A 27,467-nucleotide genomic window follows, 5' to 3' on the forward strand; every position below is an offset into this window, starting at 1 on the left:
GCCCCGCCCCGGCCGCCGCGGGCCTAGCCGAGGGAGGGGTCGCGGAGGCGGCCGCGGCGTCAGCGGCGGCCCGAACGGTGGGAGCCGAGGCGCCGGAGCAACATGGCGGCGCGAGTGCTGCATGCCCGCGGAGCGGCCTCGGCCGGCGGCCTCCTACAGCGGGCGGCCCCCTGCAGCCTCCGGTCCGGGCTCCGGTGAGCAGCGCCGCCCTTTCGGGGAGGGGCCGCCGCGGGGCGGAGGGCGCGGGGTCCCCGGCGCGGGTCTCCGCCCCGGCCTGGCCACGCTCCCGCGGGGCAGTGCGGCCGGGGCGGCGGGGCCAGAGGCCGAGGTCAGCGGGGTCGGCGTGGGCGGGCGCCTCGTTGGGGTCCGAGCGCCTTCCCCTCGGGCTCAAGGTCACGGCGGGGACGGCGCTCGGCGCCAAGGCCACGTACGCCCGCTGTGCGAGCCCGGCCAGCGGGACTTTAACCCGGTGCGACCCGCAGCGGCGGCGGCCGGACGGGGGGCGCGCGGCCGAGGCTGCAGGCCCTGCAGGCGGCCGGCCGAGTCCCGCCGGGCGTGCTGAGAGCTGCTGGCCCGCGCAGAGCCTCGGTGTCTGCACCTGCAAATGTCAGCGATGCCACTTACCGCTCAGGCTGCGAGCAAAAAAACAACGCACGGTCCCGGATGAGCCCCCAGGGGAGGGGAGGGGGGTGAGGAGGTCTCGGCACTGGGAACAGCCCGACTTGCGTTTAAAGTAGTGGATCAAAAAGTCTTTACAGTGATCAGCACTAGGTAGGCGTCGGGTTCTTGTTTTAACTTTTTTTCTAACCTCGTTGGATTAAATTCGGTTTTCTGAATCCATCACTTTGACATAATTCATGTCCCATTTTTTTTCACATTAAGAAAAAACTGTACTAACTTACACGTAGGTGTACTTTCTCGTTTTCTTTACATTGCATAATTTAAATGGTATATTTTCACTTGTTGGTTTTTCATTAAATAATGAGCCTCCAGAAAATACAGTTGGCACCTAAAAATGAAAAAACGAAGAAACTACCTGTTGGTTAAACTCTTCCCACGGGCTGGGGAGCTTTATGTGACTTATTTCATTAAGTCCTGGTAGCAATCTTAAGAAGCAAGTATTAATAGGATCTGCATTTTAGAGATGAGTTGGAACCTCAAAGGGTGTGAGACACACCTAGGAAAGGCATTTTCTAGCCCGAACCCAAGTTTGTCAGGCTTCAGGCCCAGCGCCCTTCCTAGGACTGATGCTCAACTTGTATTTCCAAATTTGATGTTTCCAGGTTGATTAACAAATCAACCTCCTTTTATTTTTTTGGAAATATGTTTTTATTAATTTTTTTAGAGCGAGAGGAAGGGAGAGGGATAGAAACATCAATGAAGAGAGTCATCTACCGGCTGCTTCCTGGGAATCGAGCTCACAACCCGGACATGTACCAGGACCTCCTGGTTCATAGGTAGAAGCTCAACCACCGAGCCATGCCAGCCGGGCAACCTCCTTTTACTTTTGTTCTGTTATTGAGCATCTACTTCGTGTCTTACTTTTTTTCACACAGGTGATATGAGCCCATGAAATTCATATTTTTTTTCAGCTGAGGCTGAAGATATTCACTCAACTTGTTTACCCACAGCGCCCAAGGTCACAAAGCTAGGAAACCGGAGAACTGGACCTGGGTCTGCCCAGTACCCTGACTTCTTGCTGGGGCCAAATGCTCTTGAGCCTGGAGTCCTTATCTCTGTCCAGCCTGTTGGCTTTCTGATTGCTCTCTCGGGTCCCCGGTACTATTTGACTGCTCCCTGGACTCTACTCTGCCTTAACTGTAGGTGTTCTTTAGGACTCAGTCCCAGTTAATTATCTGATTCTATCAAATATTGAATGTATATGATCAGTCTTTGAAGCCCTATTGGAACTGAGCATAATAGCCTTGGTCACTAACTCAGGGAGCCATGGCCCAGGTAAAAACCCAACTAGACTTACAGATTGCTGTGAGAGAAGATCGGGGAACCTACCACATGAGGTCATGGGAGGCCTCTTCAAGAAGATAATGTTAAGCCCAGCCCAGTGGATTGGTGGTTGAGCATCATCCTATGAACTGGGAGGTCACAGCTCCATCTCCAGTGAGGGGCATGCAAGAGGCAGCCGATCAATGATTTTCTTTCATCAATGTTTCTGTCTTTCCCTCTCCCTTCCTCTCTATTTATTGAAATCAATAAAAATATATATATTTTTAAAAGATGATGTTAAGCTGAAACCTGAGTGGTCAGTGTGCATGAAAGTCCTGAGTGGGAAGGAGGCAGGCATGCTGGAAAACCCCAGTGAAGTCTGGGCGGCTGGAGCACAGGAGTGAAGGGAAGACTGGCTAGAGGGCAGGTGACCCGGAGCAGGGGCCAGGTGATTCCAGGCCTTGCAGACCGTCTTAGAGAGCTTGGGTTTTATTCTGGAAGCTGTGGGAAACATTGGAAGGTATAAATTCTAGTGTGACACGATCTGATCCTCAGTTTTTAAAGATCAGTCTGACTATGAAACGGATACAGAATCAAGGGTAATGGCCAACTGAGTGGAGCGTGTGCCATTTACTGAGTTATTTGTTCCATTGGTATATAAGTGCCCACCATATGCCGGGTGCTATTCTTGTAAACACTGAATAAGGCACACAAGGTTCCCGCCATCTTGCTAGTAATTCAGAAAGGGAGGAACAGGTGTGGGGTGGGGAGCAGTGTGAGACGGCTGGAATTCAGATGGGAAGGCCAAGTAGTTCAGGCAGTTGGCCTAAACAGTGGTCAGCAAACTGTGGCTCGCGAGCCACATGCGGCTCTTTGGCCCCCTGAGTGTGGCTCTTCCACAAAATATCTGTGTGATTGAAAGGTACAGTGCGTGCCGCCGAAACCAGTTTGGCTCAGTGGATAGAGCGTTGGCCTGCGGACTGAAAGGTCCCAGGTTCGATTCTGGTCAAGGGCATGTACATTGGTTGCGGGCACAACCCCAGTAGGGGGTGTGCAGGAGGCAGCTGGTCGATGTTTCTCTCTCGTTGATGTTTCTAACTCTCTATCCCTCTCCCTTCCTCTCTGTAAAAAATCAGTAAAATATTAAAAAAAAAAAAAAAAAAGGTACAGTGCAATTGAAACTTCGTGGCCCGTGTGCACAAGTCGGTTTTCGGCTCTCAAAAGCAATTTCAATAGTTGTACTGTTGATATTTGGCTCTGTTGACTAATGAGTTTGCCGACCACTGGCCTAAACCTATATGACTCTAACCTATCTGACTCCTCAAAGGAGATGTCTGGGCTACAGGAAACATTGGGGAGTTGTCAGCATATAGGAATGCTAAATGTTGATAGATACACAGATTTCAGTATACTGTTTTGTATTTGAAAATTTTCGTAACAATTTTTAAGCCATAGGAGTGAATGATATTACTTTGAGAGATTATGGATAGAGAAAGGGCTGAGAAACAGCCTGGGACTTGTCAACATTTACAGGCTGGATAGAGGAAGAAGAGGAAGGCAAGGGGGACAGAGGGAGCAGCCAGTGAGCTCATTGTTATGTGACAATGCCCAGAGTGAGGTATTTCAAGGAAGAATGGTCACCTGTGCCAGATGCTGCTAAAAGGTTAAGATGCCAGAAGAAAACTGGATTTGCCAGCAGGGGTGTTGTGGCTGACCTTGTAAGAGCGGCTTCAGAGGGGAAGGAGGAAATCTTCCTGGGACACTTACCGGCCAGCACTTGTTACTTAGTCTGCTCAGTGCCAGGCCCAGAGTTCCAGCTACTTAGTGGACATACACTAGTGCCCCACAGGTGCTTGAGATGCTTACGTACCCAGAATTAAACTCCTCTTCCTCCTACAGAGCCTGCTTGCTTCTCCTGGGTTCTCTCTCCCCAATAATGGGACATCTCCCAGAAACCAGAAGGCCTCCCCCCAGCCCATCCCCTCCTGCTCCTCCCTTCTACCTCCATCACATCTTCAGAATGGCCACTCCCCTAGCTCAGCTCTCGGCCACATGCTCCCTGCCTTATGGCTGTAGTCCACCCGCCAGCTCACTGCCCAGGCTGCTTTTTACATCTAGGATTTTTAATTTTTTTTTTCCAAAACTTGCTAGCATTGCACCATGTACAAGGTAGAATCCAGCTGCCGGGCAAGCAAGGCGCCCAGGAGCCTAACCACCCCGCCCCCCTTGCCCTCCCGTTATCTCAGCCGCCATCCTATTCTGCCTTACTTAGCTCTTCGCTATTCCAGAAATATGCCATGCAGTTTCATGACTCTGTGCCCCTGGACATGTTGTTCCCTTTGACTGGAATTATCGCCTGCCCTGTCCACCTGTCTTTCTTGTCCTCCAAGACAGAGCCAGACTGTCTCCACCGAAGTCCCTTTCGCTCCTCACAGGCCTTGAGCTCCCACCGTGTGTCTGTGTAAGTCTACAGTATCCGGGACCACTCTGGCTGTTTACTGATCATTTTTTCCCATGAGGCTGAGCAGGCTAAGGATCTGGTTCACCTTTATATCCACAGAGCCTGGCACATAGTACTCACTCTATTTAAAGTCTAGTGCTCCTATTCCAAGCACTACCCAGGCCCGACCTTGCTTAGCTTACAAGATCAGGTGCGTTCAGGGTGCTATGTCTGTAAGGAAAAATGTGCTGCCCCCACCCCACCCTCTGTGAAGTGCTGTACAGCATATATATGTGATCTTATAAAGACCACTGATTGAAATGTTTGTCACTGTCATTAAAGAACCTCAGCCCCGCCTGGATCTTATCACCCTGACAGCTGTTGGCACAGCTGCTTCTCCCCGCTTCAGTGATTCAGCGTGGACAGCTAGATGACCTGGGCACATTAGGCAGCTTTGGTCACCTGCCACTCGAAAGATTTCCGAGCTTCACAGTCAGTTGAGGATAATGCTGGGCCAGACTGTTTTACAATTGTCAAGACAGTTGCTGCCAAAGTGAGCAAACAAGCACACGCCACTCAGGTTCTTTTTTTTATTTTTATTGATTTTTTACAGAGAAGAAGGGAGAGGGACAGAGAGCTAGAAACATCGATGAGAGAGAAACATCGATCTGCCTCCTGCACACCCCCTACTGGGAATGTGCCCGCAACCAAGGTACATGCCCTTGACCGGAATCGAACCTGGGACCTTTCAGTCCGCAGGCCGACGCTCTATCCACTGAGCCAAACCGGTTTCAGTGCCACTCAGGTTCTTGTGTGTCCTGTGACATTGACTTTTTCTAGACTTACCTTTAGTTTACAAAACATTTCCATATCTCTGACCTCATTTTACTCATTCTAAAGTATATACCTTTGGGCCTTGCCAGTGACACTCGGTGTTTGAGCGTCAACCTATGAACCAAGAGGTCACGGTTCGATTCCCGATCAGGGTGATTCTCACCATTGATATTTCTATCTCTCCCTCTTCCTTCCTCTCTGAAATCAATAAAAATATATTAAAAAGTAAAATAAAGTATCTGCTTTTGGTATTACTAAAATCTGGTGCAGATGCTCAGCGGGGGAGATTTGTGTTTGGGAAGTATCCCTTACTAGTAAAAATATTTTGAACTTTATAGATCTAGGTTCATACTTTTATTTTGTCACTTCTTAGCGCAGGTCATTTAATCTGTCTGAGCCAATCTTTAAAATTCGATAATAGCTACCTTGCTAAATTGTTCTGAGGACTAAATGAAATGACAAACTACCTAGTCCAGTGCCTAGCACCCAGTATATACTTATTAACTTGTTAGAGGCCCGGTGCACAAAATTGGTGCACTCCTGGGGGTGGGTGTTCCTCAACCTGGCCTGCGCCCTCTCGCAGTCCGGGAGCCCTTGGGGGATGTCTGACTGCCGGCTTAGGCCTGCCAGGGAGTGAGCCTAAGCCAGCAGTCGGACATCCTTAGCGCTGCCACAGAGGTGGGAGAGGCTCCCGCCACCACTACTGCTCTTGCCTGCCAGCTGTGAGCCTGGCTTCTGGCTGAGTGGTGCTCCCCCTGTGGGAGTGTGCTGATCACTAGGGGGCAGCTCCTGCATTGAGCGTCTGCCCCCTGGTGGTCAGTGTGCATCATAACGACCAGTCGTTCCGCCATTTGGTCAATTTGCATATTAGCCTTTTGTTATATAGGATAGGATAATACCCATAAGTTCTAAAGAGGAGGGAAAAAATTACTTTGGGAAATTTCTTAATGCTGATACTTTTAGAAACTTTCATTGAACTCCTTTCTTTTTTTTTTTTTTTTTAATATATTTTATTGATTTTTTACAGAGAGGAAGAGAGAGAGGGACAGAGAGCTAGAAACATCGATGAGAGAGAAACATCAATCAGCTGCCTCCTGCACACCCTCGACTGGGGATGTGCCCGCAACCAAGGTACATGCCCCCGACCGGAATCGAACCCGGGACCCTTGAGTCCGCAGGCCGACGCTCCATCCACTGAGCCAAACCGGCCCCGGCTGAACTCCTTTCTTAATTGTTCATAATTGTTATTCCTAGGTTCTTACAATTTATTTACAAGACACACAAAAAAACACAATTTCTGTTTAGTGAACTTAAAATCTAAAATAAAGAAAAAACAAGAATTATACAAAGTCCCATTAACAAACCTTAAAACGTTCTACTTTATAACTCACTAATTTTATATACTTGCCATTTTGCTTCCTGATATTTTGCAAACACTCCAAAATGTAGTGTGTTTAAGACACTAAACAAATTGACAAAACATTTTTATTTTTATTGAAATAAATTTGAACATGACTCATTTGGTAAATTGCCTTCTTCAGAATGAGTTTATTTATATAATCAACCAGTGAATTGAAAAGAAACAAATACCATATGTTTTAGGGCTAATTGTTGTTATATATAATTCATTTTTTTTTTATTTTAAAAGTTTGTTTTAACACTTTCTTAATTCTCTGGAATTTTACATATGGTACAAGCAAGATAGAAGAATTGCAAACGTCTTTTTACAAATGCCATTTAAGATTACATATTTTTCTCCTGTGCACTTGTAAGAAAAATTGCATGATTGGTATTAACTTATTTTGCTTGTTTACTGTAAGCTTGCAGCTTTTTAATCTTTGAAGGATTTGAAAAAGTATTTTTATATTTCTTGATCATTATAGAAAACATTGATTGTTAATTTTATATTTATATATTTTAGTTTCTGAATTTGTAAGCTTATATCATTCAAAGGTCTTTTTATCTGGTTTCTAGCTATTTGTGATAATATCCTATGAATTAGTTTTAAATTAAAAGAATCTCTTATGGGGAGAAAATTGCCTGTAATGTTTGTTCATTAAAGCAGCAAGTCAGTTTTTTTCTGCCATCGTCACTTATTAGCTGTTCACTTTGTGTATTTATGATACTGTTCAGTGCCTGCTTTTTCCACATAATTTCTCTTAGAGTTATGTGCATGTAGATCTGGCTCATTCTTTTTAATGATTTCATTCTGTTCTGATTTGGGATATTCCCTAATTCATTTGACCAGTCCCTGTTAATGAATAGCCAAATTGCCGGTACCAGGAACACACTGGAAACAAAGCAGTAATGAACGTTTTTGTGCATTTATCTTGATGTACTTATCTAAATATAGCTGCCTGTAGGACATAACTACAAGTGCTATTATTGGGCCAAAGGCCTACACAGTTTTAATTTTATATATATATATATTTTTTATTGACTTCAGAGTGGAAGGGAGAGGGAGAGAGAGTTAGAAACATCAATGAGAGAGAATCATTGATCGGCTGCCTCCTGCATGCCCCCCACTGGGCATCAAACTCGCAACCCAGGCATGTGCCCTTGACCGGAATCGAACCCAGGACCCTTTAGTCTGCAGGCTGACGCTCTGTCCACTGAGCCAAACCAGCCAGGGCCATAGTTTTAATTTTGATAAGATAATGTCACACTGCCCTCTAGGGACATTACAAAGATTTGTAATTCCACTTGGAAGAGTATGGACGTATGCACTTAAAAACAAACTCGCAGACACAGACAACAAAATGAATGGTGGTTACCAGAGGGGCAGTGGGTGGGAGGGAAGATGAAGAAACCAGACTTTGGGGTGATGAGCAAACAATAAAGTACACAAGTGTCAAATTATAGTCTTGTACACCTGAAAATTATATAATGTTACTAGAGGGCCCAGTGCACGACATTCATGCACTGGTCGGGGGGAGGGTCCCTGAGCCTGGCCTGTGCCCTCTCGCAGTCTGGGACCCCTCAGGGGATGTCCACCTGCCAGCTTAGGCCCGGGTTGCGGGCTCGATCCCCAGTGTGGGGTGTGCAGGAGGGAGCCGATCACTTATTCTCTCTCATCATTGATGTTTCTATCTCTCCCCTCTCCCTTCCTCTCTAAGATCAGTAAAGAAATATATATTTTTTAAATTGCTTTACAGCCTGACTGGCATGGCTCAGTGGTGGAGCATCAACCGATGAACCAGGAGGTCCCAGTTTGATTCCCAGTCAGGGCACATACCCAGGTTACAGGCTCCATCCCCAGTTTGCAGTGTGCAGGAGGCAGCCAATCAATGAGTCTCTCTCATCATTGATTTTTTTTTCTCTCCCTCTCCCTCTCTGAAAACAATAAAAAATATATATTTTTAAATTGTTTTACATGCCCTAGCTGGTTTGGCTCAGTGGATAGAGTGTCAGCTTGCGGACCAAAGGGTCCCAGGTTCGATTCTGGTCAAGGGCGCATGCCCAGGTTGCGAGCTCCGTCCCCAGTGGGGGGTGTGGGGGGGGCGGGAAGGGGCGGGGAACAGCCGATCAGTGATTTTTTCTCATCGTTGATGTTTCTGTCTCTCTCTCTCTCTCTTTCCCTTCCTTTCTGAAATCAATAGATATATATATATATATATATTTTTAATATAGTTTATTGATTTTTTACAGAGAGGAAGGGAGAGGGATAGAGAGTTAGAAACATCAATGAGAGAGAATCATCCATCAGCTGCCTCTTGCACGCACACCCCCTACTGGGGATGTGCCCGCAACCAATGTACATGCCCTTGACCGGAATTGAACCTGGGACCTTTCAGTCCGCAGGCCGACGCTCTATCCACGGAGCCAAACCGGTTTTGGCAAAAAAAATATATATTTTTTTTTAAATTGCTTTACAGGAGGGAAAACAACATAGCGGAAATTGCAAAGATAAGCATGAGAAAGGAGAGCCACAAGTTACTGCCTTACACTTTATTCCTGCTGTTTAGAACTACATAATGGGGGAAAAGCGGGCATTTTGTGGTATCCCAGGCTCTAGAGTAGTGCTTAGGATAGGTGCTCAAGGCATGCTTGCTGAATGGATTGGTGAATTTATGGAAACAGTGTGTCATGTGACACTACCTAAAGACACAGATCTTTTTACCTCTGATGAGACTCAAATTTTTGTATTTATTATTCCATAGGGGGTTGACGTCTTCCAGTCACAGACCTCGAGAAGACAGCTGGTTAAAATCCTTATTTGTCCGGAAAGTTGATCCAAGAAAAGATGCTCACTCTAACCTCCTAGCCAAAAGGGAAACAAGCAGTCTATACAAAATACAGTGTGAGTGACAGGTCTGCTATCTTCACAGTTGACTTTTCTCCCTTTGTTCATAAGTTCATCGTGGAATTTTCTTTTGTTTCAGTTCACAATGTTAAACCGGAATGCCTAGACGCATACAACAAAATTTGGTGTGTATACCAAACTATCGTTTACTTGGGGAAAATAATGATTTTAATATTTGTTAGTTCAACCAGCATTTGATAGCAGAGTGAGATCTTCGTTCCATTTTCTTAAAGCTGAACGCTCAGAGGCTTCTTAAATTGAGCTCTGTGTGGGATGACAAAGGGCATTTTGATGTTAAGCACCCAGACAGTAAATCATGACATAAGCTATAAACCTTAGAATGTTTCTAGACTCAGGGTTGGAAGGAACCTTGCAAAGTTGTCTAGCCCATCAACTCATCCAGTGCTTGAGTCCTTTCCACACACCTTCCTGACTGCCTGTGCCTAGATACATTCATGCGTTCCACTCTGGGCAGCTTTGAGTGTTAGGAATTAGAACTTGTGTCCCTGTGACTTCCATTGTTCCCAATTTTACTTCTCAGTAAAACTGTCCCATTTGCATGTAGCTGCCATTTCTTCCCACATCTTCCATTTGCCAGGATTCCAGTCCCTTCAGCAGATTCTCATGATTTGTGGCCCATAGGTACTTACAGAACTTGTAAACTTTTAGACTAAAGAGAAAAGTGAGTGTATCAGTTCTTAATTAAATTAATAGAAATAGTATTTTAATGAGCAAATATAATTTAAAAGCTTTTTTTTTTCTTTACCTTTAAAATCTGCTACTTTCCTAAGAAAAAAATGGTTCTGTCACCAGAATCAGCAAAATTTTCAGAAGTAAAAACCTGTTGTTTTAATTTTTGGATGTGATTTGTGAAATAACATTAGTAAAGAATTTCTTACTGCAGCACAATTTTCTTTGTTAAAAAATGCCCTAAAAAAAGCAGATACTTATTTCTAAATCTTTTCTCATAAAATGAAATTATTTCTCTATGCTGATGTTTCCTTGCGTTATCTTTCCTGTCCTGTTTTTATTCATCTCCTGTCTCAGGTTTCTGTCTATTTATATTTCTGTTTGGCTGTCTTGCTCTTCCTTCAAACTCAACAGATAGAATCACCTTGCTCTTTCAACATCCCTGTATGTGTTAATCACCCTGGTTTTATTTAACCCTTTCCTTAGTTCCTTGTGATTCGTTAGTTACTAAAGGCTGTGTATTCCTCATTTGACACGTATTTTAGTTCTCTTTGCTTTTTCCTTCTCCATCTCTTTCCCAGCCTGTTGAGCCCCATTTCCCAGTACCTCCTTTCTGACTCCTTCCTGGACTTATAGCTGTATCTATACTTCCACCTCAACCTGTAATCCATGGTGCAAAACTTTGTCAACTTGATCTGCTTGAGTTCTGTTTTCTCCTTCCTCTTGTTGATTTTCTCCTTTCTCTGAAACTGCAGCAGCTCCTGGTTTTCAGTACTTAGAGACTTAACTCCTGCCTGGTTTGTTGGGGCCCCAACAATGAGGTTCTTTCCAACCCATCCAGTTCTGGGTTTAGGTATTACCTAGCTTACAACCTCCAGGTAAGGCCTGGGCTTCCAAAAGCAGGTTTGGGCTTCCAACAAAGAGGGTTGGCTGCAAATCCATGTATGGCCTAGTATTGGTGGAAAACCTGTGCCCCACTGGCAGGCCCCTTCCTGGACCCCCCCTGGGTCATTTGTACAGGCTTCCTTCTACATTGGCTCCAGGTCAGGGTTACTTACTTCCTGCTCATGTCGAACGGCAAGAAGGAAGCCCCTTTCCCTTTCCCTAACAATCCCACCCCGATTTCCATTCATCTCCTCTTGGTTCTGAACATAAGTCTATATGAGCCAGTACAATTACCACACCATGTGTATTTTTAGAAGGGTGTATTTTTATGGGTGTTTAGTTAGACATAGACCATCTAACCTTTTCTCTGTTGACTGTTAGTATATACCCTATCCTGGTGCCTCAGCTCTACTGGATATTCTTAGTTTAATATCACTCAGTGTCAGCAAATAATTTGAACTGGTTCCATTTCTGATCCTTGATATCTTTTTATATCCATTGTTGAACCTGTGTTATACTTTTTTTAATCATAATTTTTCTATTCAAAAAAGATAGGCTTAGCTTTCTCTTGGCATGGCATAGTTGTGTCTCTCTCCTTTCCCTTTCCCTGTAAATTAGAATCTGCACTCTAGGAAGGTTTCTAAAGAACCAAGCTCTGATACCTCTGTTCAAGTAATACGTTGCCATGACCTGGCATAGCTTGCCTCTGCTCTGTACAGTCAGTGGTAATGGAATGGGTGGTGTGTCCGGTGTGGGATTACGTGATGCGCTCAGATCCCCTCTGTTGGTTGCATTGAATAGAACCTAATCATTGCTTTCTGTTGTATTTTTCTTTTGGATTCTACTGTCACGAAATGTCCTTTGGAACTGTGGAAGTTGTATTCTAGCTCTGTCTTCCTCCTTACTTGCGGCCGACTTTCCTCTGCCCCGTTAGCACTGCCTGATTGTGCTGTCTCCCCTGTCTTAAACATTACTTTCTTCCCTTCCTTATTTTTCCCGTGTTCTTTTCCTGCTATTTCCATTTCCCTCATTCTTAGCAAAACTTGGCTTTTATAAACATCACCATTCTTCAGGACTTCTTTCTGGAATGGCACCCATAGCTCCTAGAATCTTGGAACCTTTGGCTCTTTATCATTTTTATCACTATACTCAAGTTGGGGGTATCAGAAACCTAAGCTTCTGATAAGTGGGGTATCAGAGTAGAACAGAATTCAGTTAAAAAGTTAATTTTGCATGTTGTTTTATCATAAATATATTCTGAGGTCAATTATCAGAACATGGAGTAGTGACCTTTTTCCTGTTACTGATCATGTGTTGTTCACCTGGTATAATTTTGTTGGTTGTTTAATTAGTGTTGCTATCTCTTCTCTTTAAGTCAAGAGGTGTTGCCAAAGATTCATGAAGATAAACATTACCCTTGTACTTTGGTGGGGACTTGGAACACGTGGTATGGCGAGCAGGATCAAGCTGGTAGGAAGCAGAAGTCTTTGGAATAAACACTTGTTCCTTAAGCCTTTATAATATTTAATTTCATGCTTGTTTTTATAATCAAAGCTTTCCAAGTCTCAGTCTTGTTTTATGGTTAAAGTCATTTCTCCAGTAATTCATTGCAAAAACTTTTTTATTGTTTTAATATTTGAATCTGTTGTTATAACTTTATATTGTAACTCATAGGCAACACATGGCACATTTTACTTTTGTACTGTGTTGATATTATACACATCTAGAATATTTTCAAGGTAAGAGTATCATGAAACTCTAAATGTATGTTATCTTTTAAAATATATTCCAGTCCACCTCTGGAGGTATGAAGGAGGCTATCCCGCTCTCACGGAGGTCATGAGTAAACTCAGAGAAAATCAGGTAATGATTTTGAAAAATGTTTACATTTTTACACAAATGATATAGTGATGTTAGTACAGAATTAAATGACTCTTTTGTCATCAGTATTTTTTTTACCATTAATAAACAGTTTTTTGTAGTAAAAATTTTATTATTTTGACTCTCTGAAGATGTATGCAAACATAAAGTAACCAGTTATAATACTATTAAAATAACAGTTCTTTTTTTTTTTTATTCTCACCCGAGGACAGTTTTGTTTTGTTTTTGTTTGTTTGTTTTTTAAATATATTTTTATTTATTTCAGAGAGGAAAGGAGAGGGAGAGAAAGATAGAAACATCAATGATGAAAGAGAATCATTGATTGGCTGCCTCCTGCACACCCCCCACTGGGGATCGAGCCCACAACCTGGGCATGCGCCCCTGACTGGAATCAAACCCGGGACCCTTGAGTCTGCAGGTCTACGCTCTATCCACTGAGCCAAACCAGCTAGGGCCCGAAGACAGCTTTAAAAAATATATTTTTATTGCTTTCAGAGAGAAAGGGAAAGGGAGGGGAAGATAGAAATATCAATGATGAGAGAGAATCATTGGTCAGCTGCCTCCTGCACGCCCCACACTGGGAATTGAGCCCACAACCAGGGCATGTGCCCTGACTGGGAATTGAACTGTGACCTCCTGGTTCATAGGTCGACATTTCACCACTGAGCCATGGCCAACCCAAGGACATTTTTCATTGATTTTGAGAGAGAGAGAGAAAGAGAAACATTGATGTGAGAGAGAAACATTGATAGGTTTCCTCCCATATATGCCCCAACCAGGGCTGGGGATTGATTCCACAACCTAGGTATGTGCCCTGACCAGGAATTGAACCCGGAACCTTTAAAAAGTGTATAGGATGATGTTCCTAGCAGCTGAGCCACACCAGCCAGGGCTAAAATAACAGTTCTCATTCTAAAAGTCAGTTGTACTTAGAAACTGTTAAGCTGGTACTTTGAAACCAGTAAGTCAGCACTCTAGCCACATATTCTTTACCCTGGGCTGACTTTGCTATCCTCTCCCTCCCTAATGGTGCATGTTAGTGGAGAGACTCTTTAACAGCCAGACATTATTAGCAAAGAACCCCATTTTTAAAAATATTTTTTTTTATTGATTTTAGAGCGAGAGGAAGGGAGAGGTAGAAACATCAATTGGCTGCCTCCTGCACTCCCCCCTACTGAGGATTGAGCCTGAAACCCGGGCATGTGCCTTTACTAGGAATCAGACCAGCAACCTCTTGGTGCATGGGACAATGCTCAACCACTGAGCCACACCAGCTGGGCAGGAAAGAAAACCTTTTGTATAGCTTCCCAGTCCGAATAGAAATGGCTTTTGGATTCTTTGATATTTGTTTTGTTTTTTTTTGTTTTTTTAATTTTTATGAGTTTATCTGAGCCAAACTTGCCTGGAAGCAAGGTCTCAAATACTCCCAATTCTTTGATGGTTTGTAGTCTTCATGTCACTGTTGTTATTACAGTGTCACACCCTGTTAGGAGAACCTAAAAAGTGAGAAATTGCATTTGTTTATATTGTCATTTAAATAATTAGGTTGGCCATGTAGCTTTTCATCTAAATCTGGACACTTGAGAGTGAAAGGGAATGGTAATAGTCATTGGGCTGATTTGATAAGATGTAAACTGGGCCCTAGCCAGTTTAGCTCAGTGGATAGAGCTTTGGCCTGCAGACCAAAGGGTCCTGGGTTTGATTCCAGTCAAGGGCACGTACCTTGTTGCAGACTCCTTCCCGGCCTGGGCCCTGGTCGGGGGCATGCAGGAGACGCAACCAATGGATATGTTTCTTTCACATCAATGCTTCTCTCTGTCTTTCCCTCTCTCTTCCATTCTCTAAAAGATCAATGGAAAAATATCCTCGGGTGAGTATTAACCAAAAAATAAAAATAAAAAAAGATGTAAACTGGGACTGTCTCAGGACACTGGGACCCTATTTGTAATAGTATTCTATTATAGGAGGAATACAGATATTACTAAAGCAGGCTTATGTATAAATATTAGATGATTTCATGAACACATTTTTTTCACTCAAAGGAATTTTTGCAATTCCGGAAGGCAAGAAGCAACATGCTTCTTTCTAGGAAGAATCAACTGCTATTAGAATTCAGTTTCTGGAATGAGCCTCTTCCACGGCCAGGACCTAATATATATGAACTCAGATCTTACCAACTTCGAGTAAGTACTGAAATATGAGTTAACTATTCCTCATAAGTACGCTTAATGCTGATAAAAAGTTGAGTGTACATTCTGTGATTTGTTTGGCATTATATTTTGGCTTGTTTTTACCCCTATCTAGTCCTCTTTTTTTTTTAAATCTTCCTAATTTCTCATTCCTTCTCTTCTACTAAGCTCTTTTGTCTTTTATAATCTTATACATAATATTTATTATTTGACATTATATAGCATTTCTATTTTTATGAGGAAAGACCTAAAATGCAGCAGTAGGTACATTATTTAGCATCTAATGTAATTGAGCTAGAGCAACTAATAAATGTATGACTGTTGAATAAACTGATTCATTTATTAGATTAAAAATTATAAGATTAAAAGGGAATAAATAATATTTTGTAAGACTTTCTAGATGTTTGCCCACTAAATGACTACTAGCAAGAAAGCCCAGATAGCAACATTGTTCAAAGGAATATATATCAGTAGATCTTGGTAGTCTAACACTCACCATTATACTGGAAAAAATAACATGATGTCTTTATTAAGTTTACTTAAATAGAATTTTTTTTAAATATTCACAATAAAGTCTGAATGAATACCAACAGTTTAATAATTAAGTACATCTGGAGGATGGGCCTAAGCATGGTTTTGATAGCAACCATAACTGAGTGACTTATGGTAGGTTTACAGTTGTAGGTGAAACAGTTTATTCTTGTGTTATTATGTATTAATTACTGTATTATTTCCCATACAAACAACTGTAAGCCTACTTTTGTCCCACCCAGTATGTTGTCTTCTTATATGAAGCCATAGAGTATTATTTCCACTAAAGGATAAGTATGAACACTGTGAATAATAATATTTTGTTGCATTTTTTAATTTGTTCCATCTCACATTATTAAAAATTAATTTTTAAGTTAGTTTTCTCATTTGTTATATTACACTTTTATTCTGTTTCTTCATAAGAGGACTAACAAACCAAAATTCAAATCTCTTTTCAGCCAGGAACTATGATTGAATGGGGCAATTACTGGTGAGTATATTACCAAATGGTAAGTTTGTAAGTCTTAGTAATAGATTATATTAGGCCATCATGTTAATTCTAGGGATAAATTCTGGGGATAATACTGTGCTTTGATACTAGACTGTTGTGTTGTTTGACATTTTTATTATGAAATTTTTCAAACATATACAAAACTAGGGAGAATAATACCATGATTCCCCTCCTTTCATACCCATTACTTAGCTTCAATAATTATCAACACATGGCCAGTCTTGATTGGAGAGGGGCACAAGGGATCTTTTTCCACAATTGGATTGTAGTGATGGCTGCACAAGCCTGTACATTTACTTTAAAAACATGGATTGGCCCTAGCTGGTTTGGCTCAGTGGATAGAGCATCGGCCTGCGGACTGAAGGGTCCCAGGTTCGATTCCAGTCAAGGGTACATACCTGGGTTGCGGGCTCGATCCCCAGTTAGGGGTGGGCAGGAGGCAGACAATCAATGATTCTCTCTCATTATTGATGTTTCTATCTCTCTCTCTGAAATCAATAAAAATATATATTTCTTAAAAATCATGGATTGTACACTTACATGAATTTTATGGTATGTAAAATATACCTTGATAAAGCTACTAATGACATACCTCACTAAAGAAAATTTATACACGAATCCAAGGATGACTCAAAGTGAGGAAACTGATTAATGTAACACATACAGTGGGGCTGGAATTAGGTGCCCAAAACATGCTCTGGCCTCTGCACCCTCAACACATGCTTCCATGCCTTTGTTAGAGCATTTATCACACCCCAGCAGTGCCTTCAGTTTCCAGTTGTACAGCTGCCTGCAAGGCTTGGCACATCCTGAGTGGTCAGTAAGTGTTGAATGGATGGCAGAAACTAGTGGTCACATAAGAAAAGAAAGTCTGTTGCAGTTGCCATATTGTAGAGAAGTTCTATGCCTTGGTGGAAAGATTGTAGTATATGCATGCAGTGGAATTTTATACAGTGGTTAAAGCAAACCTGATCTGTACCTGTTAACAGAGCCATCTTGGAAACACCACATTGAGGAGAGATTTAAGAATATGTACAACATGATGTCTTTCATGTAAATTTTAAAAAGATATAACAAAAAAGTTATATAAACAAGATATTTAACAAGAACTATATAACAAGATATAACTATTGTTCATAGATACATACATATAAAGAGAAATATAAAACCATGGGCAAGAAGACTCATATTCAAGAGTGAGAACTACTTCCAAAGAGTAGTGACTGAAGGGGGAGGAAGACGGGGTTGGCGATGAGGAGGAATAAAAGGGAGCTACAATACGAAAAGAGCTGAAGCAAATACAATAAAATGTAAAGTCTTCATGTTTTAAAAATCTAGGTGACTAGAATGGTTCAAATCCTATATAATAAAACCCTAATATGCAAATTGACTGAAAGGTGGAATAACCGGTCACTATGACACACACTGACCACCAGGGGACAGGTGGTCAATAAAGGAACTGCCCCCTGGTGGTCAGTGCACTCCCACAGGGGGAGCACCACTTAGCCAGAAGCCGGGCTCACAGCTGGCAAGTGCAGCAGTGGTGGCAGCAGCCTCTCCCACCTCTGCAGCAGCGCTAAGCCATCAGTTGGACTTCCCCTGAGGGCTCCCAGACTGCAAGAGAGCACAGGCCGGGCTGAGGCTCCCCCCCCCCCCCCCAGTGCAGGAATTTCATGCACCGGTCCTCTAGTATTTCATAATAAAAGAAAGACAATTTAAAATCATCTTAATTCATATTCAGAAGTCACTTGATAAAATTCAACACATTTTATTAGAGACGCTAATTCCTAATTTTAAAAAAGCACTAAAATTAGGAATAAAGAACATTTTACTTAAATCAGGGGTTGGCACAAACTTGTCCATGAAGGACCAGATAGTATATATGATGGGCTTTGTGGACCTTGCTGTGTCGGTCACCGCTACTTAGCTCTGCTGTTGCAATGCGAAAGCAACCTTGGGCAGTTTGTAAATGAATAATGTGACTGTGTTCCAACAAACTTTATTTATGGGTGCTGAAATTTGAATTTCCTAATTTCATGTGTCATGAAATAATTTTTATTTTTTATTTTTTTCAAGCACTTAAAAATGTGAAAACCATTCCTAGTTCCTGGGCCATAAAAACAAGCTGCATAGGGTGGGATTTAGCTCATGGTCTGTAGTTTGCTGGCCCTGATTTAAATGATAAAACTATCTCTCCATTTTAACAGCTACTTTAAACTTAATGGTGAAACTCAAGAAGCATGCTCATTACCATTAAAACAAAATACTACCAACTTTCACCATTATCATCTATAGTAATCTATAGTAACAAAAGGGTAATATGCTAATTAGACTGGACGTCTTTCTAGACAAAGCCAGGGCTGGAGGGAAGCCCCGGTCCCAGGTGCCTGCTGGCAGCCGGAGGAAAGCCTGGGTCCCCTGTGCCTGCCGGGGGCCAGAGGGAAGCCCGGGTCCCGGGTGCCTGCCGGCAGTTGGAGCAAAGCCTGGGTTCCGAGTGCCAGAGGGAAGCCAGTGCCGGCAGCCTGGGGAAGAAAGGCCTACTCTTGCACTAGTTTCGTGCATCGGGCCTCTAGTTGTATAATAAAAGCATAATATGCTAATTAGACTGGACAGCTGAACAACCTTCCAGACGAAGCCAAGGCTGCGAGGGCCGAGGCAAGCGGCTGCGAGGCCCAAGCCCCTTGCACGAATTTTGTGCATTGGGCTTCTAGTAATTGTATGTTGTATTTGGAAATCTTGAGTATTGTAATAAGAGAGAAGCAAGCCAAATATCTATATATATAAAAGCCTAAGTGACCATACGACCGATAGCTATGATGTGCACTGACCACCAAGGGGCAGACACTCAACGCACAGGCATGGAAACATGGAACAGACTCATGAATCTCAGAGGGAAGGAGGAGGGGGGAGGGCAGGAAGAGATTAACCAAAGATCTTATATGCATACTAGAGGCCCGGTGCATGGATTCGTGCACCGGTTGGGTCCCTCAGCCTGGCCTGTGGGGACCAGGCCAAAACCAGCAGTCTGACATCCCCCGAGGGGTCCTGGATTGTGAGAGGGTGCAGGCCAGGCCAAGGGACCACACCAGTGCACGAATTCGTGCACTGGGCCTCTAGTATCCTAATATATAAAAACCCTGGGTCGTAACGACCAGTAACCAAAAGTCAGTGCTGGCCCCGCCCCCAAGCAAGGGGTTAGGGGCAATCAGGCAGCAGGCAGAGTGGTTAGGGGTGATCAGGTAGGCAGAACAGCGGTTAGGGGTGATCAGGTAGACAGAACAGCGGTTAGGGGTGATCAGGTAAGTAGGCGAGCAATTAGGGGTGATCAGGTAGGCAGAACAGCGGCTAGGGGTGATCAGGTAAGTAGGCGAGCGATTAGGGGTGATCAGGTAGGCAGATGGCCCCTCGCAGGACTGACCCCACCCCCCAGCAAAGAAAGAGGGAGACCCAGGCCAGCCAAGCCATTGCACCCCAGCCTGTCACCTGAAGAGGGAGGCCACTGGTGGCGGGGGGTGGGGGGGGGGGGGGGCAGCTGCCTGCAGCCCGGGGAAGGAAAGCCCCAATAAGCCCTGATCTCGGGCCAGGCTTAGGGACCCTACCCGGGGATTCCTGGATTATGAGAGGGTGCAGGCTGGAGTGAGGGACCGACCCCCCCGGCCCTCCGAGTGCATGAATTTTCGTGCACTGGGCCTCTAGTAATAATATAAAGCCTCAATAATTAAGAGGGATGCAAGAGTAGATTATTGGCCATTGGTCAGCTACTGACCCTTGGTTCATCTTTATCCTTAAAGGAGCACCTGTGACTTTTATTTATTTTCAACTTCTATGTGCTCTTCTTTCTTCTGTTACAAAATTCCTTGCATTGGACTAGGTAATTTTTAAGAACTCTTCTAGCTCCAAAAAAATGGTTCTGTGATCTTTATTTCTAATGAGTCTTTTCTTCTGAGGTCATCAAAGGTTAAAGAATGCAAAGTTAGAATTTCTTTTAATTTGAAAACTAAGAAATATATATTTGATTGTATATATGGGGGAGGAAAAAAACCATTTTCCTCCTACCCTTTTAAATCCTGGCTGGACTAATAATCAAATTAACATAAGACAGATTGATAGGAGAAAATGACCAAATTTATTATGTGTTCCATAAGAATATGAGACCCTAGGACATACCTGGCAGTTAAGGCTTCCAGGCCATCTTGAGCCAAGGAGAAGGTTGAGTTGTGCTTTGGGACTTCAAAGGCAGCAAGGCAATTCACATGGAGATGAAAAAGCAAACATTTGCTAAAAAAAAAAGCTTGCTGGGTTATCTTTAACAGTGAGACATAAAGAGGACTTTGACCAAACAGGCCTTGCTCCCTGTCTGTGGCACCTGGTCCATCTTACACTGTTGTTATCTGTGCTGATAGCTCCCTTCCTGTCGCATGTCCTCTGTCTATATTCTCTGAGGCAGTTAGGGGAAGTCTTTCATTTCCTAAAAATAGCCAGTCTAAAGTAATGTCCCAGAAGTATTTTGGGGTGGCAAACTCACTTTCCCTCATCTACTATTACAGGCACCATTTTATTAAGGGCTTTTTGAGGGGGGCGAGGAGCTTGTATATGTAATAATTTAGTCCATAGAGTCGGATCGTTCTGGGGTTGTTTTGTTTTTTTAATAATTAAAACTTGCCCACCATGGAATCCATGAGGAAGAACTGAGATTATCATTCTTCAGTTATTTTGAAAACTACTTATAAAACCAGTTCAGCGTTCAATTTATATTTTGGCACATAGGTAACTATTTTAAGATGGTGATCTCCTCTTGACTACATGCTTCTGATTATGACCAGGCTAAGGCAAGTATGTCTTCTTTGCCCACTGTAACTGAGCTGGAAAAATTCAGAATGAAATGAAAAATCCTGAATATTTATCACTGGCAATGAAGGAGTATTTTTTCCTTCTGAGTTAGAATGCACGTTAATGTGATTTGCTTAATCTCAATAATTTACCAATCAGATTTGTAATTTTTGTGAAGACATTGATCAATTAATTCTAAATGCAAAAGTTAAAGAATTTAGTATCATTTGGGGTAACCCATGGGGACAATAGCAAGAGATCCCGCCTTCACCAGAAAAGAACCTGAAAGTGTGGGTCACGTGGATGAGAACAGAGGATTGTGAAATGATCTTAAGGAGCCTGGCTTCCTCCCTCCCGCCACAGGCTGCCCTATCTCTAACCCCCCACCCCCTCACCCTTTGGAGATGTTCTAATTCAGTTGCTATGAAGTTTGCCTCCAGGAAGGGAGTTCACTAATCAATTCAACTGAAAATCGTCCCTAGAGGGTTATGTCTCACTGTACATATTAGTAGATTGGTATGCTTGCTCATATGTCTCCCACTCTTGACAGTGAATTAGAATAAACCCATCTTCCCAAGTCCTACCAACTCTGGGACTATGATGGAAAGCATGGGCATTGTTGATATAAATTTTTTCAACTTTGATTCTAGAAAACTGCTTTTGGAAAAATATATACATTTCAAAATATTTCTAGGATTTTAAATGTATCACTAAATATAAAAATAAAGTACCTGGAACAGAAGGTGTTTGAAGAGCTGATACCTTTTGCAATAGGAAGTCTTATGGAAAGTTGAAGACATGCCAATTGTCAACCAATTTAATCACAATTTCATGTTATATGGATAGAGACAACATCTGTCCATACTTTCCTCCACACATAATACACAGGGAATGCCATTTGATACTCATTTTCCTAATGGTTTGCTCTGGTAAGAAGAAAAACCAGTCGGAAGCTTCAGTTTCGATCGTGCTGCTGTCTGGCCAGGAAGTTCCACCTCATGGTCCTGTGTGCTTCCCGAGAGGTTGCAAATCGCCTTTCTAGTTCAGAGGCTCCCGTGTTCCTCCGGTCACTGTCTCCAGCTGCTGTGGAGGTGTGCTTCCTTCATCTCCAACCCATTCTCCCTGTGGCATCTCGGGTGTCTTCAAATCCAGGTTTCCCTCACTCTCAGCGAGTTCTGGAAGAAGCAGTTCTTAAGTTCCCTGGTCCTATCGTCCGCCACCTTTCTTGACTTTATGTGAAGAATCAGCAGTGCAACCACATATCCTCATGTGTTTAATAGTCATTAATTGTCTACCCACAAAAATGGCTAATATAGCTAATAGAAAGGTACGTTTACATGTTAAATATATTAAAGTAACTTTTGATTGCATCTGATGATTAAAAAAAACAATTAGTCTTATTCTGAAAAACTTGTTCCGAGTATGGAGGAAATTTACTGATTTTTGTGCCCATCCTAATTCAATGTCTGAACATTGGTGTGTGTTTTTCTTGCAGGGCTCGTGCAATTCGCTTCAGACAGGACGGTGATGAAGCTGTTGGAGGATTCTTCTCTCAGATTGGGCAGTTATACATGGTGCATCATCTTTGGGGTATTCATTGTTTTATTCCTTCATTTTTTGTTACTGGGACTTCACAGTTTATTACTAAATAAATTGTACTAGGCAGTAAAGGGTATCTCAAGTCAGTAATCTGAAACTGTAGCAAATGCAAATGTTACAATGGAAGCTAAGTTCTGGGCTGTCTGGAATGAGAGGTCAACAGCATAAGTGTCCATAGACTTCTGGTAAACTGGTCATCCAAGAGGGGATAGTGGTGAAAGGAATCAGAGGTGAAGTCAGCAACCACGGCAGAAGCAAGATGGTAAAGCTACTGAGTGCCTTTCATGGCATGGTCCCATCCTTTCTAGACCCTGCACCCTCTCCATTGCTGCCTCAGAGGCAGTCCTGCATGTTACCTGGCGAGACAGCTCCCTGCACGTGAACTCACTGCCCGCCGGGGTCTTGTTCTCCTCTGGCCTTTTCCTTCTTTGGTATCTTTCAAGCCTGACTCAGTGTTCCCCCTCCCCCCCACCCCCAGGTGCATGTCACTCTCCGGGGCCCCAGGTGTCACAGCTGTGGCTATTCGTGTCTGTCTCCCTGCTGGAACAGGAACATTCTGGGCATATTTGTAAATGGTCATTAAAGTTTAAAGAAATGAAAAGCCTAACTTATTTCCAGACCATATCAGTTAACTAAGGGTGAGTTTGACCTGTTTGGTCCCACCAGGTGCACACCCCGTCTGCCTGCTGTGTTGGCATGCCGGGTGACAGAGGTCCGGTGACCTGGCTAATGAGGGATAAAGCAAGCGTGAATGACATGCCCCGAGGCAGCGTGTGATCATAGCACAGGGCGAACATTAATGAAAGGTGGACTAGTAGCTAAACTTATGATCTAGATGGGATTGGCAGGTAACCGTGGGAAGGAAAGGCTAGAACAGCGATGGAGACATGAGAAATTAGAAAAAGGGCTCAGAAAACTACAAATAGTTCAGACTGGCTGAATGGTAGAGTATCTACCAGGGGCCTAAGTGTGACGGGTAAGCTGAGGTAGAAAAGTAGTTTTTACACTGTGTTCCTCGAGCACCCTGCAGACCAGGGTCTGGAGAGGAGACCCCCACCCTCCCCCCACCAATCACTGCTTCAACCAGGTGCTCATCTCAGCTGCACATGCGGGGCTGCCCGGGCATTTAGGAGATTGAAAACCCTGCACCAATGACATGCCACAAATAACCGGCATCTCCACGGGACCTCGGGGGCAGCAGTGCCCTAGGGTTGTCGCAGCTGAAATTTGACCTCATAAGCGTTTTCAAATGTAGTAGGCTTGGAAACAGATCGTTAAGAAATGTGTTCTGTGTCCCTGCCTTTTAAGGTGATATAAATCTAACCTTCATTGATTTGAGGTAGGGGTGGAGTAGTTTTTATGTTTTAGATGGTGAATGGTCTGTCCAGAGGATATACACTGAGAAGTCAGGCCTCTGAGCCTGGAGAGGCCTCCGGGAGGGGCTCCTGCACATCCTCCTAGACATACTCCATACATGAGCCGCACACGGATGTATTGATAGGTCAGGGTTACCATGTGCTTTGACTCCCCAACGGAGGTCACTCCCATGCCCACAGCATGTCTGAGTGGGGACGCCCAGGTGAAGGAGTCTGGAGATAGACAGAGGCAGGCGCTAGAGAGTGCTGGGCAAAGCTCTGACAGGTGGACACAGGACAGTGCCCTTAACTCTGCCCTGTGGGGAGGATGCGAGGCTTCAGGGAGCAACAGCAAGGTGAGAAGTCCACCGGGATCCGCCTCACGCAGAGACAGAGGCAGGAACAACGTGGATTTCAGGGTCTGAGAGAGGCCAGACTCTACACCTGTGGCTTATTAGGCAGTGCCCTTCTCCCTCCTCCTTCGTCCCCCGTCAGTGTCCCAAGTGTTCACTCCCCGCCTCCTGGTTTATACAAAAGAGTATTGAGATAAGCAGAGATGAATTCTCAATTGCCTCGCTGTCTCCAGCTGCTGTGGAGGTGTGCTTCCTTCATCTCAAACCCATTCTCCCTGTGGCAGAGATGAATTCACCCTCACTTTGCCCAAAGTAGTCTCTGTGAAAACTGGATGAGCAGCTGGATCAGTACTTAGTGGAGCACGAGTGGAATGTAGGGCATTCTCTTTGGTTTACAGCCTGTTTTTTCTGTGTGGTTATTTCAGCTTACAAGGACCTTCAGACAAGGGAAGATATACGGAACGCAGCGTGGCATAAACATGGCTGGGAAGAATTGGTGTATTATACAGGTACTATTTTATTCTTCTCGCATAGTTTTATTATCATTCACCTCGAAGCTAATATGTACTTTTTTAAAATAGTATGTTGTTCTAGATGGTGAATTATAAGGTTGGGGTGGGAAGGGAGTCAAGTTTTTCTTTAATAATTATAATTTTTTTTCAATAAAGAATATTCATTCTTTAACATATGTAGTTGTCTGGTACAGTTTTCAGACCCTTATATGTTGTAAATTTTACATCAAGTTTTTTTGCACATTTCTACATTCTCTGCAAATTTATTTTAAAAATGTTCTAAACTTTTCCTTTCTCAACAAAATTGTTCATTCACAAAATCATTACAACTTAATACAGCAATTAAAAAGTAATTTTGAAATTTAACTTGATATTTAGACTTTCATGTGTGTTTGTATATACATGTATACCTGTGAATGCATGTATAACCACATATATATGTACTATGAAAGCATGGCTGCTTGATCTTTATAAGAAAAATAGGGCTGAATACAACCCAGCCATACCAATATAGGTAATAAGTACCAGCCATGTTGCATGTAAGTACATTTACACCCATGTACTGCCAAGAAAATCAAGGAGTAATTTGTTCTAGAAAATAAGTCATTTAGTTCAAAAAAGTCAAATAATTGTGTCTTTTGTTGCTTATTCTTACACTTTCATCAATTTTCAGAGGCGTGTTTTATTCTGCAGTGAGTTTTGTAAGTACAGTGTAGGAATACAGTCAGGTGCAACATTACTTGCATTTATATAAATTTATTTTAGTTCAAAGAACCTTTTGAGAAAACACTATTTTCCTAATTTTCTACAAATTAAACACATCTCTAGACAGAATCTGTTATAATTTTAATAACATTTTATAGGATGCTTGCTGATCTGTCATTATCTTGTATTTTCCAATATTTTACTCTGTGATTTCAAGCAGCACAACTCTAAACATTCTCAGAAACCTGTTTGTTGATGTATATGTACCACTATCTGTTCAGAAAAGAACAAGCACAGTAACCTTCACCCTGTGTTCAGTTCCACTCATTCAGGAAATGGAATCCAGAATCATGATCCCACAGAAGACCTCACCCCTCCAGTAAAGCTGCAGAGTTTAGATGTGCCTACATAAATTCATGTGACAAGTATTTGTCATAAATTAACTTTAATTGTATATCAAGTGAAAAACACTGAAGTGTAAACTGCTGTATATAGCTTATGAGAGACCCCTTTTCTTTAAAATTTACATAAGTCTAAGAAAAGGAAACTATGACAGTTTGATTGGAACAGTGCTCTGTAGTCCTCTTTGAAACACCCCTGTGTTTGTTGAATAAACCTGATAATACTGAACCACCCTTCCCACCCTCCGGGAAAAGAGGGCCCAAATTAAAAATTTGAATCCTCTCTAAAGAAGAATCTAACCATGAAAAAAATATTAATCATTTCTTTTAAGAAGCAAATCTGTCTTATAGTTACAGATTTTTAGACAAATTTCTTGTATCAGGAAGAAATACAAATTTTGTCATGTTTCTCTGGCAGTTTTTTTTGAGTCTCAGACTAGGAGCAAATGATGAGTAAACCCAATACCTGACTGTTTTAATTCACTCCCATTTTCGATCAGTCGGCGCAGTGACATCACTAAGCTGGTCATGCTGCCAGGGAACCTTGGAGCTGATTGGGTCCTGCGCAGTGTGTGGTGATGTCTATACGAGAGGGGAAATGGCTTGACCCTGTATGTCATGTGATTTTGAAATGAACACCTTGAATAGCACTAATTTTTATTTGTAATATTTTTCTATAACAAAATGAGAAGCACTTGAGAAAGGTTTTATTTTATAAACAATCATTCATGACCTCAGACATTGTCCATTAATATTCTAGTAAGGTCACAGCAGATACTTCCACGATCATGCATGAGGGGTGGCGCGTGCTGAGATTTCAGTTGGCATAAAGCTGCATCCTTGTCTAGCTCTGTTTGCTTTAGTTTTTTATATAGTGTGCCAGTTCTGTGAATGTAATCATGTAAAAGTCCTCTTGAAATGAAAAATTGTCTGATCCCCAAATTAAGTAATTTATGTGTAAAATAAAGTGTGAATAAATCTCATATCAAATTTCAAACTTTTACATGTGAATGGTTTTCTCCAAGAACATATAAAAGTCAATAAAATTCTCTGACTTTTCACATATGGCATGCTTGCGATCTTTTTTATGAACTTGTGCTGAGAATGACCCTGTTGCTCTTGAAAAATAGCTTGTCCCAGTTCAGTGGGCATATGTGAGTCTGCAGAGTAAAATACAGTCAAACCCCGGTTCTCAAACACCTCCCGTCTCGACCAGCTTGTTCACAGAGAAAATGTCTTGCTTGTTAAACAAACCTTTCACGCGGGTACATCATCATGACAAAAGGCATCTCTCTCTCTCTCTCTCTCTCTCTCTCTCTCTCTCTCTCTCTCTCTCTCTCTCTCTCTCTCTCTCTCCACAAACAAAGGAGAGAATGCGAGTCAGTTTACTGCTAAACCTCCCTTAGTTAAAATCTCAAGAAATGGTGATGTGAATAATTTTGTGGGCGTTTTTACTCTTCCTGCTGGCTAAATGGATGATTAGCACAATTTAAAGCATAAAGAG

General features: G+C 42.8%; 1 protein-coding gene across 4 annotated transcripts; it reads left to right on the forward strand.

Moving 5' to 3' along the window:
• On the forward strand, nt 1-27,030 carry NIPSNAP2 (nipsnap homolog 2). Of its 4 annotated transcripts, none has more exons than XM_054714796.1 (10): nt 1-194; nt 9,379-9,518; nt 9,601-9,646; nt 12,472-12,566; nt 12,889-12,959; nt 15,020-15,160; nt 16,156-16,187; nt 22,534-22,628; nt 24,771-24,854; nt 25,881-27,030. In XM_054714796.1, exons 1-10 carry the CDS (start codon nt 103-105, stop codon nt 25,943-25,945), a joined length of 861 nt encoding a protein of 286 aa, XP_054570771.1. In that variant the 5' UTR covers nt 1-102; the 3' UTR covers nt 25,946-27,030. The 4 variants fall into 4 exon arrangements, with proteins under 4 accessions (XP_054570771.1, XP_054570772.1, XP_054570773.1 ...); XM_054714797.1 differs by lacking the exon at nt 25,881-27,030 and adding an exon at nt 25,780-25,874; XM_054714798.1 differs by lacking the exon at nt 25,881-27,030 and adding an exon at nt 25,783-25,874.
• The last annotated feature ends 437 nt before the right edge of the window (nt 27,031-27,467 follow it).

The sequence above is a fragment of the Eptesicus fuscus genome, chromosome 4, assembly GCF_027574615.1.
Source record: "Eptesicus fuscus isolate TK198812 chromosome 4, DD_ASM_mEF_20220401, whole genome shotgun sequence".
Classification (NCBI taxonomy): Eukaryota; Metazoa; Chordata; class Mammalia; order Chiroptera; family Vespertilionidae; genus Eptesicus; species Eptesicus fuscus.

What these genes read in the sequence shown, in the direction of transcription:
- NIPSNAP2 (XM_054714796.1), top strand. Translation starts at nt 103, where the DNA reads ATGGCGGCGCGAGTGCTGCATGCCCGCGGAGCGGCCTCGGCCGGCGGC. An exon ending in GACGCATACAACAAAATTTG is followed by an intron (nt 9,647 to 12,471) that starts GTGTGTATACCA and finishes CTTCTCTTTAAG; the next exon opens with TCAAGAGGTGTTGCCAAAGA. An exon ending in ATTGAATGGGGCAATTACTG is followed by an intron (nt 16,188 to 22,533) that starts GTGAGTATATTA and finishes TTTTTCTTGCAG; the next exon opens with GGCTCGTGCAATTCGCTTCA.